Source organism: Carassius auratus, chromosome 31 (genome assembly GCF_003368295.1).
Source record: "Carassius auratus strain Wakin chromosome 31, ASM336829v1, whole genome shotgun sequence".
Taxonomy (NCBI): Eukaryota; Metazoa; Chordata; class Actinopteri; order Cypriniformes; family Cyprinidae; genus Carassius; species Carassius auratus.
Genome location: NC_039273.1, coordinates 16,620,582 through 16,636,554, shown reverse-complemented (window position 1 = coordinate 16,636,554; position 15,973 = coordinate 16,620,582). Strand labels below are relative to the sequence as shown.

Genomic DNA, 15,973 nt, shown 5'->3' with positions numbered 1-15,973 from the left:
GGAGGGTAACTTAAGGCCGGTGACACACTGGCTGCGTGGCGTCTCTGCTGCGTGCCAGAAACGTGGTGGCTGCTTCGCGTTTTCTGTGTCTTTACACACCAGAAGCGTGCCTGCACGCGGCGCTTGGCGCGCTGCTGCGGCTTTAGTGACATAGAGGGAGGCCGCCAAAAAACCAGGCTCTTGTCTTCATGACAACAATATCACATTTTTTTTTTTTTTTTTTTTTTACACACCTACTGATAGGACACCGTCAACAGTATTGACAGCAAAATAGAGTATGTTTGACAGGTGCAATACTTTCACGTGTCGCGTGAAAAATAGGCGTCGGTTCTATTTCTAGCATGCACGGGTTTTCCGCGCGTCTCACGCAGGCAGTCTGCAAGATCTAACCTGTTAACATGGGAGCCGAATTAAAAACAGACACGCCACGCAGCTGAGACGCTTGCGCCATGCATCCAGTGTGTTGCTGGCCTAACGTCTCACGTCAAAAGAAAATCACCAGTCATTGGATGTGTCAATCATACATCAATTTAAATAAACATTAACATACAGTAATAATCATGAAATACTTTGATTGGGACTCGAGTGGACTCGGGCATAAGTCCGATTCCTAATATGTTCGAGTCAGAGTCAATACCGAGTCAAAATGCACACGAGTTCATGACAAGACCGAGACCATTAAAATACAGTCTCGAAACAGAGTCCAAGACCGAGTCTCGAGTACTCAACACTGCTTCAGTGTCACATGATCTTTCAAAAAACCCTTCTAATATGCTGATTTTGTATTTCTCCTTATTATCAATGTTGAAAACAGCTGTGCTGCTTAATAATTTTGCACAGACTGATAATTTTTTTTTTTTCAGTTCAAAAGGATGGCAGGTATTTAAAGATTTATAAATGTATACATATACTCTCTTTTTCCAATGTTAATGTCTTTACTGTTTTTATCAATTTAATGTATCCTTGTTGAAATAAAGTATTCATTTCTTAAAAAAAAAAAAAAATGAATGGAAGTCTACTGTATATTTAAGCTTTTAAACCACTAAGTAACATGAAAAACATTTGAGTTTAGCCTTCCAATTCATGTACAGATTTGATTCTACATACAGTATGAATACAGTTTAACCTGAAAATTACTGTATGACAGACACCATCAAATAATTCTGGATAAATACTGGTTCTCTTTAGCAATCCAACGAGACATCATGTTTAAAATACTTATGTATCCCCTTTTCATGGCAGGATGGAAGTGGTTTCTCTCTCACTATCTGATTCGCTTTCTATCACATCCTCGCAGCAGGCGTCAGTCATCAGAGGCTCATTTGAGGGCCAGCTGGAGCAGATTGAAGTGGGGAACTGTGAGCTTGTGAGAGCCTTAATTAAACTTGGCCCTCCCTGACACTGTCACGTTCATGAACTTTGTTTCCTTTTTTGGTCACCTTCCTAGTTTTGGTTAATTGATTCCTCCCACCTGTTTCCAGTTCCCTCATCACCTCCTGATTGTTTAAATACCCGTTCTGTTGAGTTCTCTCTCGTCCGTGATTGTTTGTATGTTTAGATGTTTGAATGTAAATGTATTGTAACCTGATCTGAGTGTTAATGCTAAATGTAATCTTGTATATTGTCTGTTTTCCCCTTCTTCATCAGTAAACTCCTTATTTGTTCCAGATCCTCTTCTTGCACTTTGTTTTACGTTTAGCACTACCTTAGTTTGTAACAGAATCACGGACCTAAACAGTTGAGTTAATTTAGCGGCGTTTTTTCTTTCATTTATTTATCTTTTTTTTTCTCCTCTCCCGGAATGGCCATCCCAGCAGTCTGTCTCCTATGCCTGGAGCAACTGGACCGTTCGCTGGAGGACCACACCAGGGACTTTTTAGATCTGGCGTGCCTTACTCACTTCCCCGACCATAAGGTGTAAGGCACGCCTACCATCGAACGGTCCCGGAGAGGATTTCGCCGCTTTTGTGGAGTGGGTGCTGGAGAAAAACGGATCTTCATGGACCGTCAGCACCGCCGAAGAGGATGTCTCCAGCCCCACTCCCGACCCAGAGACCAGCCAGCCACCATCCCGACACACGGAGCCAGAGCCCGCCGCAGAGCCCGAGCCATCCGCTGACAGGAAGCAGGATCTCGAGAGCGTGACTGACCAGGTGTGTGAGCCGGCAACACCGTGCATCGTGGGAGTCCTCGTGGAGATTGAGGGCATGGAGGAAAGCCCTGCCCACACTCCTGCGACTGAGGGTGAGCTGTATGCAGTCTCTGAAAATCATATGGAGCAAGTTCTGGATCTGATGGACTGGTCTATGGAGGTAATCCCTAATTTTCCTGTTTCCCCGCTGGTACCGTCCAGCCCTGATCCCCCTGTATACCCTCTCAGTCTCCCACTCCTACCTCCTCTGCTCCATTTCCGCTGGTTCCATACAGCTATGAATTTTATGTATTTCCGCTGGTTCCGCCCAGCCCTGAGTTTTCTGTTTCTCCGCTGGTTCCGCCCCAGCCCTAAGTTTTCTGTTTCTCCGCTGGTTCCGCCCAGCCCTGAGTTTTCTGTTTCTCCGCTGGTTCCGCCCCAGCCCTGAGTTTTCTGTTTCTCCGCTGGTTCCGCCCAGCCCTGAGTTTTCTGTGTCTCCGCTGGTTCCGCCCAGCTCTGAATCTTCTGTGTCTCCGCTGGTTCCGCCCAGCTCTGAATCTTCTGTGTCTCCGCTGGTTCCGCCCAGCTCTGAATCTTCTGTGTCTCCACTGGTTCCGCCCAGCTCTGAATCTTCTGTGTCTCCGCTGTCTCCGCTGAAGTAAAATTCATTACTTCAGACTTATGTGCCCTCTAGAAGCTTGCATTCTGCAAGTGAACATCACTTTATTGTGCCATCCCAAAGAGGCACAATATCACTTTCATATTAAATGTTCCGTCCTGGTGGAACTCAATACGAGTCATCAGCCATCTTCAAGAACCGGCTAAAAACACATCTCTTCCATCTTTATTTGACCTTCTAACTCTAGCACTCTCTATTCTAATTCTATTCTTGAAAAAAAAAAAAAAAAACCTTCCCCTTTTAGACTTTACTAACAGCTTGTTTCTTTAAAATAAAAAAGAGAAACTAACACTAGCTTCTCTAATCTTGTTTTGTATACTATCTATTTGTTTTCTTATTTTTATTTATTATACAATAAAAAAAAGCAAAAAAGGCCTCTAACACTAGTTTGCTCTATTCTTTTCATGCTCTACTCTTTGAACTGCAGGAACAACATCTGCTCTGTCATTGTTTTATTGTAAGGCCAAAAGAAGGAGCAAACAGCTTCTTAATAACGTACCTCTTTCACAGCAGTTTTACTCTTTGCATATACTAAAAGACTACTTACTACTTTTATTTTAGGGACATTACATCACACAACATTTCTAATTATGCATAAAATATCCCAATTTGTAATATATGTAATATAATAGAGGCATTCTCAAAATGTTCTTACAAAAATGTGCTGTTTAAAAATACAGCCATTTTAAAATAGTGTTTTATAAGCTGTGACAATTGCAGAGTGACAAGACACCAACTCAAATTTTAGTGCTGATCGGTAACTGTCACTTCTAATGAGACAGAGAGTCTATGACAAACTGTCGCTAAAGCTTTCGCTGCAGAAGTAGCTATATGTGTATAAATCATGCCTTCAAGCAAAGTCAGCAAAAAGTTATTTATAACTCAATTTAAAGTGTCTCACAGCTAGATGAACACTCTTAATATACTGCACATTATAATAGAAATAAGGCCCAAGACAGAACTGGGCAGCACTTGTTTTCTGATATACACAAGCTGTAATTACCATCTATCTGAGGTAACTAGTTCACTGAAGCCTACGGAAAGATGGTCAGGAAAATGCTTTTTACATGCCTCAATACATCAACACAAATTATTGCTTATTTCAAGATGAGGAACATTGATTATCCTTTGATCCTTGATTCTTCTAACTATTTTATGGCTTTTCACCTTGTAACCATAGGCTTGGTCTTTGAAGGTCCAGCTCTAAAACCTCTTAAAACTACTTTTAGGAATTTACTGTTGTATGAAGTATTATACAAATATATTTAAAATAATTAACTTCAATTGAACTTACACATAGATATTTTCATTATCGTGTTAGTTGTAGAGCATTACACAACAATGAAGTTTATTTGGATGAAAGAATGCTGCATACAGATAAGAAGAAGGACGAACACTCTAATTCCCAATCCATTTGTCTTTCTTTGCAGTAATACCAGTGTTATTATATTTCATCAGATGGAATATCAGTTTCTAAATGTAACACAAACGCAAGTTCATTTTTCAATAACACCACCTTGGCAGACACCCAACACAGTCTCATCTGATTAAAAATTGCCTAAGGGGAAAACAAAAATTTCTTGCAGTATAAAAGGCCAAATCAGAGAGAAGGAAGACAACATTTGGATTTACAGTATACTATATGAGCCACCTAAATTGAATTCTCCCTCATATATCTCCTTCACTATGCAAAAATATTTGCATAATACCACCCAATTGGATACACAAAGAAAGAAGGTGTGGTTTCAGGTATTGCAGTAGTGTTGTTGCTAGATGCTTTGTGATTCTATGCAAAAGCAAAATAAATTTTTCGGCCTTCTAAAAGTTGACAAAATTACAGATCACAGAGACAGTGGTTAACATTTTATTTACAACACTGTCCCAGAACAGTACAACCCAAATATTCGAGTGTATGCAGCAGATTTTACAGAGGAAAGTTTGCTGAACCTGGAAGAGTACCAGGCTCGCTGTGCAGAAAGGCTGTCTCTAAAAAAAAAAAAAAAACGGGCAAATTCCAACTTTGCTAGGACAATCTGGCGCTTCTGAATCCGAGCCTGTAGGTATGTTTTATAATTTGCTATTGACTATTCAAATGTGGAGTTTGGTGAAGTGTAGAATAACACATATTGCTTGTCATTCTTACGATCACAAATGCAGACAGAGATGGATTTATGTGTGCAAACTTTCTCTGCTTATTAACTGGCAACAAGACAACAAACATGATTCACTATGTGTTCTGCTTCACACTGGATACTCAAGTAGAGCTGAAACAGGACGTGCCCATAATGCAACATTATTGACTGTTTTTATAACTGCTTTGGAAGCTAAAGTTCCAACACATGCTTGAGTTGTTAAGCCAATCACAACGCACTGGCTCAGCTGGCCAATCAGAACACACTGCACTTTTTGAAGTAGGGGCTTTGTAGAAATCAACACATTCTAGAAAGACTGTGTATAGAGGATCTGCAATAATGAACAGTATGTGAAAAATAATGATTTATTTTTTTAACATTAAAGCATGATAACATATTCTATTACACCTAATACAAAATAGCATCAAATGATCCCTTTAATAATATAACACTTTCATCACTTTCATCATTGCACCAAACAACCATCCAATACGTCTGCAATATTTTGCATTTGATGTAAGTGGACAGTGGTCAGTAACAGGCCTAATGTATGTGAGTTTATAATTTGTACTCTGAAGTTTGTGAATAATTAAGGCAAAAATAACCATACTTAGAATAATGAAAATTGCATGTAAACTGGAGAGAAGAGGTTTGCTTGAGTCATGTAAACATCTTACCTTGCTCTGATTATTGGAAATAATTTTATTATTGGTGCACATGTAAACGTAGTCACTGATGCTACATGATGATAACTGTGACTGCATAAGTAATTGCCATGATCAGCAATGTAATTAAGATGGATAATATGGTAAGTGTTTAAATACACTCAGTTAGGCAACCTCTGATGGCCAGACAAGCAGCTGCACAATTAAAATGTTTTGACAGAACCAGGTGACCCTATAATATACTGATAATATGTGGTGTCCAATAAAAAAGATAAACAACTTTAATTGTGAATGAATTTACTGTACATGTACAGTCGCATTTTTAACATTGATAATAATATTTCTCGAGCAGCAAATCGGTATATTAAAATTTAGCTTTGCCACATTGTTTTTTAATAGAAAACATTAATTTTTAATTGTTATATTTTACAACATTACTGTTTGTACTGTATTATTGATCAAACAAACGTGGCCTTGGCGAACATACTGTAAGATACTTATTTTAAAAGCATTAATTATTAACTTTTGACTGGTAGTTTGTGTTTTAATAATATTTTATCATACTTTAAACTCTTACACTTATTTTGATGTGTTGACTGGCATTATGAAGCATATGTAAAGTAGACTACTTGATTATAATTTTAACTGAACTGTGTTATTTGAGTTTGTGTTACATTTAAAGTTAAAGCTCCCTGTGGTGAAAATCAAGTTTTAAACGTTGTTTACATGTCTATTTATTTATTATTTTTTTGCTTAAATACAAACCATGTGCAAATTCCTCAGTTTCTATTTACATCATGCTTTTGCAGGGTTGTGTAATATATAGAGAATCACAGACATAGCTGTTCATTTCTTGATCACAATGGCTAATCAGAGGTGTTTATATTAGTCAGAATCCAGAGTTCCCTGTCAAGGGAACTTCGAACTGCGACCTCTGAAGGGACACTATGGGGAACACCTCGCCGTGACCCGTGTCTGAAGCATACTTTGAAAAACGCCAACGTGTTGGCCGGCGACAGCCTCTGACATCGCTACCGACGCGACTATAAAAACGCGCCCGTAGGACCCGTCACTTATCTTCTTCGTCTTCATTAACTGTTTTGTTTGAAGCGTGCATCTGAGAAACGACCAGAACGGTAAGAGCGATCTATTATTGTTATCATGGCATCCACTATTAAGGCGTTTAAACAGTGTGTGCATCTATGTCAGCGTTATTTGGCACCTGATGACACACACAGTCTATGCGTCTCTTGTTTGGGCGAAGAGCACGCGCGCGATGTCCTTGAGGGGGCAATCTGCGCGCACTGCGAGCGTTTTTCTGTGAAAAACCTCTGCTCTCGTTTGTCATCTGGATCTCGCGGCTCAGGACCCGCCGTTGCCGAGGCATGGAGGAGAATGAGCTCGTGGGGATCACAGGTGGATCTCGCTGAGGAGTGTAGAGAGGGACTTTTCCTCTCACACTCTCCGGCGGCAAACGAGAGCGAACTTCGGGAGGAAGATGCATTGTCATTAACCCTTTCTGACACTGAAGTTAGTGCTCTGCTGGGTTCTACCCAGAAAGAGCAGGAGATATTTGAGAGTGGCGAAGAAGCTGAGGCTTAGCCGCTCATTTCTCCTGCTCTGCGTATGGGGAGCTGTTAGAGGTTATGGATCGCGCCGCGGCAAAATAAAATAAATAAATAAACTTGCCATGGAAGCGTGCCAGAAAGGTAACGTCACGAGGTAGCCTCGATGAGCGTTATTTATCTGACCATAGCCCACCAGCCCAGGTGAGCCTCCCATTCTTGCCTGACTTACATGCAGAAGTCGAAAAGGAATGGAAGAGGCTGTTTTTCTCTCGCATCCATCGGTTTCAGCATACGAGTTATGCTGATATCGATGGCATGCACGAGAACGGCTATGAGAGGATGCCCCCTGTGGAAGAGATGCTGGCTAGCTATCTCTCAGTGGGGGAACATCCTCTCTAAAATCTCCCTCTTTGCCATCTAAGCCCTTCCAGGATACATCCCGCTTAAATGGTAAATCATATGCAGCAGCAGAGCCCGAACAACAAAGGGGATCTGAGTATCGAAGACGGGCCAGAAGGCTAGTGTCGCGGCTCGCGCTCCTCCCCCGCCTGAGGGCAGGTGCAAGAGGAATCGAGGGTCACGAAGAGGTAAGCAAGGTCTGAGGGATGTGATTCAAAGGACGGGGCAGCGTTCTCGTCCGGATCGGAGCGATACCTAGGAGTTCGTCACTTCCTTTTGGATGTTTTTAACTTCTGTTTTATTTCTCCCCTGCCTAATTCTCCTGTAGCCACCAGCCCTCCACCTGGTCGGGGTTAGGTGGAAAGTTTCTCACATAACAGTCTCCTATCCTGGACCTGTTATGTTTTTGGTTGTCCTATTTTCATAGTGACCACCTTACTGACGGTCCGGACCAAAAGGGGGCGCCCCGTAAAGCGGGACTCCAGTACAGGAGGGTGGGTGAGTATGTAACCCTTTCTGCTTATGGGTGTTATGTTGCTGGTGGTAATGTATACTAACAAACTCTGTGAGTTTCCTTTACAGTGCTCAGTTCCAGCCTTGTGCTCTGGCCACGATCACAGGCTTTCGGCAGGCGGCCGTGCCGCGTGGGTTTGCCCCCCAGGGTGCGACACCCACCGCGGAGCGAGTTCCGTGTGCGGGAAGCAAGCGCTCTGCGGTTGCTCGTCCCACACCCCTCCCGAGGAGCCTGGCTGATCGTCAGAATTGGCACAGCACTGCAGGGAATTTCATGGATATCCGACCAGGTCACCCTGAGGGGCCGCCTGGCCGCTTGGCGCATCCGGGGAGGTGGTAGTTACGGAGTCCTTTTGTATGTACTGCCTCAGGGGATGCTCCCCTCGCTTGAGGGGTGGAGCTCGCCTCTCCCGTGCGATCCAGCTCCTCTGCGATGCTTAGGAACCTTTCTGTACACACGCTAAGCCTGTGTACTGTCTCAAAACCACATGGTGTTCAGTGTGCACGTGAACTCTTTGCGCACTGTCTCAAGGCTCTGCTCACTTTCTAAAATCCTGTACGGTAAGGGTTACGCGCTCCGCTTCGTTCCCTTTCTTAAGATGATTAGCCCCGAGGTTCCTTGGGCTTCATTCAACCAGTGTGTATTTGTTATACACCCCAAGCATCGCTTCCCTCAACATGAGGGGCTGTGTGGACTCCCGCATATTGTGCTTTTTTCAGATAGTAGGCTTCACCAGGTCTCTCTGAAAGCGAGCTTCCACATACTGTGGTTGTCAGGTAGTAGGCCTCACCAGGCCTCCCTGGAGATTTAGCTCCCACATGCTGTGCGTTTCCACTAAAAAACAAGCTCCCACGGTATGTGGTTGTCAAGTAGTAGGCCTCACCAGGCCTCCCTGGAGTCGAGTTCCATATTAGCTTCCACTGAGGTGGTTATCTGGTAACAGGTATTAGGCCTATCTAGGCCTCTCTGTAGGTGAACTCCCACATACAGTGGTTGTCAGGTAACTTTTCTGTACACACGCTAAGCCTGTATACTTTCTCAAAACCACATGGTGGTCAGTGTGCACGTGAACACTTTGCGCACTGTCTCAAATCCACGTAAGTGGTAAGTGTGCACGCAAGGCTCTGCGCACTTGCTAATATCCTGTACGGTAAGGGTTACGCAATGCGCTTCGTTCCCTTTCTTAAGATGATTAGCCCCGGGGTTCCTTGGGCTTCATCCAACCAGTGTGTATTTGTTATACACCTCAAGCACCGCCCCTCAACATGGGGGGCTGTGTGGGCAATTCTCGTGGTAGTTTAGCAGCGCTCCCCTTTTCAAAAAGGGTCGCCTATGAGCATGCTGCTTGGAGCTCTGAGTCCTCCTCTCATGGGAGACTGAATTCTTGTTTTTTTCATCAGAGCGCTCCAGTACTACATACTGTTTTGAGACGCACTGTGAGAGCAGACATCCTGCTGAGGCAGGGGCTGAGGCTCGGGGAATGGCGCCTTCGCACCAAGGTGTTGAAGCAGAGTTAGAGAGGTTGGCCAGACCTGGGTGGATCGGTTTTGCGGCTCAAGAGTGTTGCACTATCCCATCTGGCTTCCTCTAACTCATCCAGCTCTATTGGGGCTGGACGCCATTGTACAGGCGTGGCCGAGGCTTCATCTGTGCGTTCCGTCCTCCAATTGCTCTGCTCCCGGGCCATTCCATCTACGAGCTGCTCTATCAGAGTGCCACGAGAGCCCCTCCTTTGTGACAAGCAAGACTTGGTAATAAACAGTGCTAAGTTCTTAGCCGTATCCCTTTAAAGGAATCTTTCGTGATTCCAAGCCTTCAGCTCTACCCTGGGCCGAGGCCTCCAGGTAAGTTGGGTATGTAGCTTAGGCCTTTGGCCATAAGGGATAATGTCATGGACAGCCGTCGAACTGTCCCAGGGGCGACTCCCGGTGAAATGGTAGAGTTGGTACTTAGTGTTTGCCATGATTCTGGCCTGCACTCCCCTCAGCATGGCTGCGTGGGTATACTGTTCCCCATAGTGTCCCTTCAGAGGACGCAGTTCGAAGTTCCCTTGACAGGGAACGTCTCAGGTTACGAATGTAACCATGGTTCCCTGAGAGGGAACGAGACACTGCGTCCTCTAGCTCCCTGCCATGCTTCGGACGCAAGCTTCACGAAGAAGATAAGTGACGGATCCTACGGGCGCGTATTATAGTCGCGCCGGTAGCGACGTCAGAGGCTGTCGCCGGCCAACACGTTGCCGTTTTTCAAAGTATGCTTCAGACACGGGTCATGACGAGGTGTTTCCCATAGTGTCCCTTCAGAGGACACAGTGTCTCGTTCCCTCTCAGGGAACCATGGCTACATTCGTAACCTGAGACGTTTTGTTCAGTGCTGATTTGTGCACACTCCTGAATTCTTGCGTTATAATAAACAAGGTGTAGACACAATGTAAATAACAGATTAAGTCTGCAGTATAAAGGCTAGAGCTTCACTGATTATAACGGAATAAACTAAGACAAGTGGCAGCTTTTCAGTGATTGTTAGGTGAGCGCTTTTTGTATGCTTTCTGGGCTATAATCATTTCAGAATTTGAATACATTCACTCACAGATTCATTCTCGAGTTAAATGTTAAATGAATGAAATAGTGATAACCATTAATCCAAGATTACCACCCTGAATACCATTGTGTAGTGTCTACTATAGCACTTGCTTTTGCTAACTGACTGAAAGTGGTGCAGGTCTGTGGTGGTGCCATTGAATGGAGGCGGGGACTTATTTTAATATACACAAATCTGTGTATACTTAATGATGTAAGGGTATAGAGATGCATTTAAGCCATTTGAAGACATGAAGAAATTATGTTTATACATAAAAAAAAAATGTTTGATCAAATACCAGCTTTAAAATTATTCACTACAGGTGAACTTTACATTTCATAAATGTACTAAACAGCAACATAATCAATACAGTTGCACACATTACATATGTAAGATACCAAAATACAAATACGCTCTAAAGTTCAGCTAACTGCATTTAATTTAAATTGAAACTACAATACATTTCATTGCAATTAATATGCAATTAAGTGTCTGAAAACATTTCTTTAGATTTTCAATTAAGTATTTTCTTTTAAAGTATATTGAGTAATAGCTACTTTTTTAAATGTAATAACTACTCTTTTTAAATGTATGCTAAGTGCGTTATTTTATTTTATTTTTTTTACAAGAGATGTCACACCAGTAGCAAGAAAAACTACAAGTCTTTATTCTACAAGTTGCCCCTCAAGGGGGCAGCCACATTAAGTAATTTTCTTCATCATCCATTCTTCTTGACATCTATATAAGCATAATTTGCATTGATATCAATCTTCAATCATCCACCTGACAGCCATAATAAACAACCACACTATCTGAAGACTTGTAAACAGAGTTTTATCTCTAATTTAACAGAGCCTTTTAATCTTCAAGATGAACGCTTTCTTTAGAACCTTCAATGGACTTAAAATATACAGCACAAGAACATCGCTTTGAAAAAAAATGTAAGCTCATTTATAGGAAGAAATTATGCTTAAATATCAGTGGACTGAGAAGTCACTGTGTACTTGAAATATTTCTGTGTAAATATCTCATTATAATCCTACATTCTCCGGTACATTGACTTCTATATGCATTTGTCTTAAAAAATTGCCTTAAGAAAATATTTTTAATACCACACACATGTCCCTACTACCTGACAGATAACAATGAAACAGGTGTCCAGAGAAACCACATCTGTCTGCAATAGCCCTAGGCTTTTTAAACAGCAAAAAAAAAAAATAATAATAAAATAAAAAAGTCAAGAAATACTGTATTTTCCCGAATATAAGTCATATTTCTTTTTGATAATCTGGAACGTGCTGTGACTTAAATAAGGCAATTAAAATCAAGTATGAATCTATCACAGCCCACTCATAATAACACTAAAATGCAGTCAATGAAACAGATAAGTTGCAGTGCTCAGTTTAAATAGATTTTTGCACAGTTTGAAGGAAAACTGAAATGGTACCCAAGGGATTTTGAAAGGTCAGAAACACTGAGTGGGTACCTGAGAATCGCATGGAGCCTCCTCTGATGGAGAGTGGTGGAGCCTGGAAGGCGTAGATGACATCACTCTCTGAGATACTCGTCATATCATCTTCATCAGAGAAAGAGCGCTGGAACCCATTTGAGCTCATCTCTGTCAAAATCACCTATGAGAGAAAGATGCATTTTGATCTGAGAGTTAAACAACCTTGTACACCATGGAACGGATTATTCATATGAATGAGAAACGTGGGTCCAAGTAAGCGAAGAAGATTTCACATTCTTCTCCAGCTGTTTTTCCAGAAGTTGTTGTCACATGAGAAATCAACAGATAAGGGGATTTCAGCTCCAATACTCGGCACGACAAACTATTAGGCTCAGTGGTAGGTCTGTTTCTATTGTTTTCTGTTATACAGGAAGAGAGGTTATTATAATAGTTTGCTATTTTGAACAAGCCAAGCACATTCTCTACACACTCACCTCAATATCGCCTCCCACCACAAGGGGGAGACACCATCTGCATTAGTTTATCCGGGCTTATACGCTGTTAATACAAGGCTAATTTTTACAAATGGCCAAGTAATACCCAATCTAAGCTCTGTGAAACATGGCAAATACAAATCTGTTCCCTGACCCAACATATAATATTCAGTATCGATATCGGTGTACACTAAAGGCAAAATAGGCAGTCAGTAATCTATTTCCCTTAATCTCTAAGGAAGGCTGTGCCCTGCACTGATGTTTTCTGCCCTCTCATATTGTTTGGGTGGCTCAGAAATAGCCACAGCATCCTGTAAGCCTCTCCACATTATTACTCAGAGCTGAAGAGATGAACACTTTATAAAAGTTTAATAACGCTCAAATACAATTATGAATAAAACAATAAGAGCAAAGAGTTGAGAATTTCTTAGTAGTTGGTAAGCCCCTTTCATGGAGGCACTGAGAACTGGAAAACTTGAAGAAGGAAGGTAATAGGTTCTTTACCTTGAGGTAATAGCATCTGGCCATATATTCCTTACCAGATGCATAATATCCTCATACATCCTTGGGTAATACATTACAATACAACACACTAAATTAGTTAGGCAGATAAGTTAAAAACTTGAATAAACTGTTAATTTACTGCTTATTTTATTATGTATAAATGTGTATCACGTTTAAATGTGGTTCTCTATATTTTGACACGGACTGACTTATCAAAAGCATGAAATAAAGATTTTAACAAACTAATCTACAACATGTTGTATTTCTCAACTTTAAGTCACTTTGGATAAAAGCATCTGCCAAATGAAAAAATAAAAAAAATAAACTTCCTGTGATTATTTTTCTTTCTCTTCATTCTGTATGTGTTAAAACCACCATCATTGTGTATGGAATGTGCTGTATGGATAAAATCTTATCAGGCATGGAATGCGAATGTGCGCATTGCATTATGGTAAAATATAGCATTGGTTACTCTACATAAGTCATACACTAATTTTCACTGCATTATAGCTATAAGGCACTAAAAAGGATCTATTTATTTTACCAAAATCATTGTCACCCCACAACAACAACAACAACAACAACAACAACAATAATAATAATAATAATAATAATAAACAGCTCTGAATTGGGAAAAGAGATGTTGGTGTGAATGAGAGAAATATGATCAAGCTGTACAATATAAACCATTTGTAGTGCCCTGACATCCTCATTGACAAGTGATGTACATGCTTAAAGTGCGAGAATCAATAAAGTCTAAAGTTTCTGAAGACTCCTTTCTGAAGATGATAAGAAATTTTGTTTGCTTTTTTTTATTTGTCTGTTTTTTGGGGGTGGGAGGGGAGATAACCATCATTTTAATCCACTGTATTGGAAAAATCATAATTACTAAAAGCCATGACATGTGGAATGCTAAACCCCCAAAAAAGCCACATGTATTGGGTTTCAATGAGTGAACATGTAAAATAATGAATACTCAAGGATTACAGTGGTGACATTTAAAAATATGTATCTAACACAATAACACCTTAAACCCTGGCTGAGCAAGTCTGGGAAGTTTCCATTAACAACAGAGAAGGCAGTCTAATGGAGTATGAATAGAGATACAGACTATTACTGTCTGTAAACCTTGAAGATGTGTGCAAAAAGATTTATTCTTTGGCCAGACTATGCAAAGTGTGTGTATGTGCAGTATAATACAATATTTCAAATAAACTATTAGTGTGAGTGTGTATTACACACAGTTAAGTTCAGGAACAGGAAAAAAAAAATGAGAGAGAGAGAGAGAAAGAGAGAAAACAGTATGACAGAAAGCAGGTCTCACCTGGTCTGGAGGGATCTTGCCCTCCTCTGCTACCATGGCCCTGAGTGTTGAGATAGACCCAAACAGAGGCACGGCCAACCCTACTCTCAGAAACCGCTGACCTTCAGTGTTGAACACCAGAATCACATTCAGGGCCCTAAACATACAAAAACATACAAATTTATCACATCATAGATTGCAGCTGTTCATTCATGACATAAATTTGTCTTCTGTGGAACATGCTGTAGGTTTTTTTTTTTTCTTTTCTTTTTTTTAGAACAACGGAAGTCAATAGGCTCCAGTGTTATTTGGTTCTCAATGGTCTTTAAAATATATCTTCTTTTGTGTTCCACTGAAGAAACCAATCCAGGTGTGGAATGACAAAAGAGTGATAAAATGAAGCCAGATTTAGACCATCTCTTTAACCATGGTTAAAGCCACTGTAAAACATCCTCTTCTATCATATTCAGTATCTGAAATAATTTGTGCGAGATTGAGTAACAAATCAAAATCATTGATTTAAATCAACACGTCTGGACTGTAACACTGCAACACACACACACACACATGCAGCTTGTGGGTAGAATCGAGAGCTGATCTGTTTCCTGCTGTATTTGTTTGATTGGAAATGGTCTCACACAAGCCAGTTACACAGCAGCTACTGGTTTCAATGCATTTTTCACTGCAGCTGCAATTGTGGCTCTAAAGACTTGGATGGACTTTCAGATGCCTCTCTGCTGCATTATTGAAAGCCATATGTGAAATACTGGAAATAACAAAAGCACTCAGTTATTCAAAACCACACTTTCCCTCGAGTGGACCAGTGAGAAGACAACTGAAGCCTTTTATATTTTATCTCTCGTGGCACGCAGAGGTGAGAGTCATATGACACGGGTTCATATATGTGGAGTCAATCAGACTGAGCTTATTCTGTGTTTTCAGAGTACATTTGGGTGTGTTAAATTGTGGGTTGGATGTGTTACTTCTTGCAAAGACATATTTGTGTACAATTAATTTAAAATGTAGTCTACTGCATGCCAAATGTATGTGCAGACATGAGCTTAATCACATATAATACCCATAAATGTCAAAACTGAATGCACTAATGGGTGAATCTGACAAAAAGAAATGTCCAGATCATGCCATCCCCAAAAGAAAACTAAAATCTGAAGCAAATTTTTGAAAAAAATAAGATTTTGTTTAATTGTTACTTCTTATTGCAGCCACAGTTTTCAGCTGATATAAACACTAGTGGCAGTAAACTTCAATTACTTTTATATTATTCATACAAATGATGAAAAGGGCAGATTATTGATTAACAATTACATTTTTGACACATTTCCTTGCCATTTTATGGTATGGCCTCAAAACACTTTTACTGTGCATAATTTGTAAACTAATACATTCTGAGGTTTGCATCACATAACTAAATCCATGTCTCTGACATAGTCAACATGCTCAGTAGCTCACCTGGTATATCACTGCACTTGCATGTAAAGTGCTCAGGCATCAGTAAAAAACAAGTCATGATAAAAGAGCTTTAAGGTTTGTAGA

At 40.9% G+C, this 15,973-nt stretch overlaps 1 protein-coding gene across 2 annotated transcripts in view; it reads right to left on the bottom strand.

The window, feature by feature from the left end:
- LOC113050678 (ubiquitin carboxyl-terminal hydrolase 43) overlaps positions 1-15,973 on the bottom strand; it is an 83,705-nt gene that overhangs the window by 19,474 nt on the left and 48,258 nt on the right. For both annotated transcript variants that reach the window (XM_026213893.1, XM_026213894.1), the window contains exons 5-6: positions 14,441-14,576; positions 12,155-12,299 (exon numbers count right to left, since the gene is read on the bottom strand). In XM_026213893.1, coding sequence (XP_026069678.1) covers positions 12,155-12,299; positions 14,441-14,576 — 281 coding nt within the window. The remainder of the gene's footprint in view (positions 1-12,154; positions 12,300-14,440; positions 14,577-15,973) is intronic.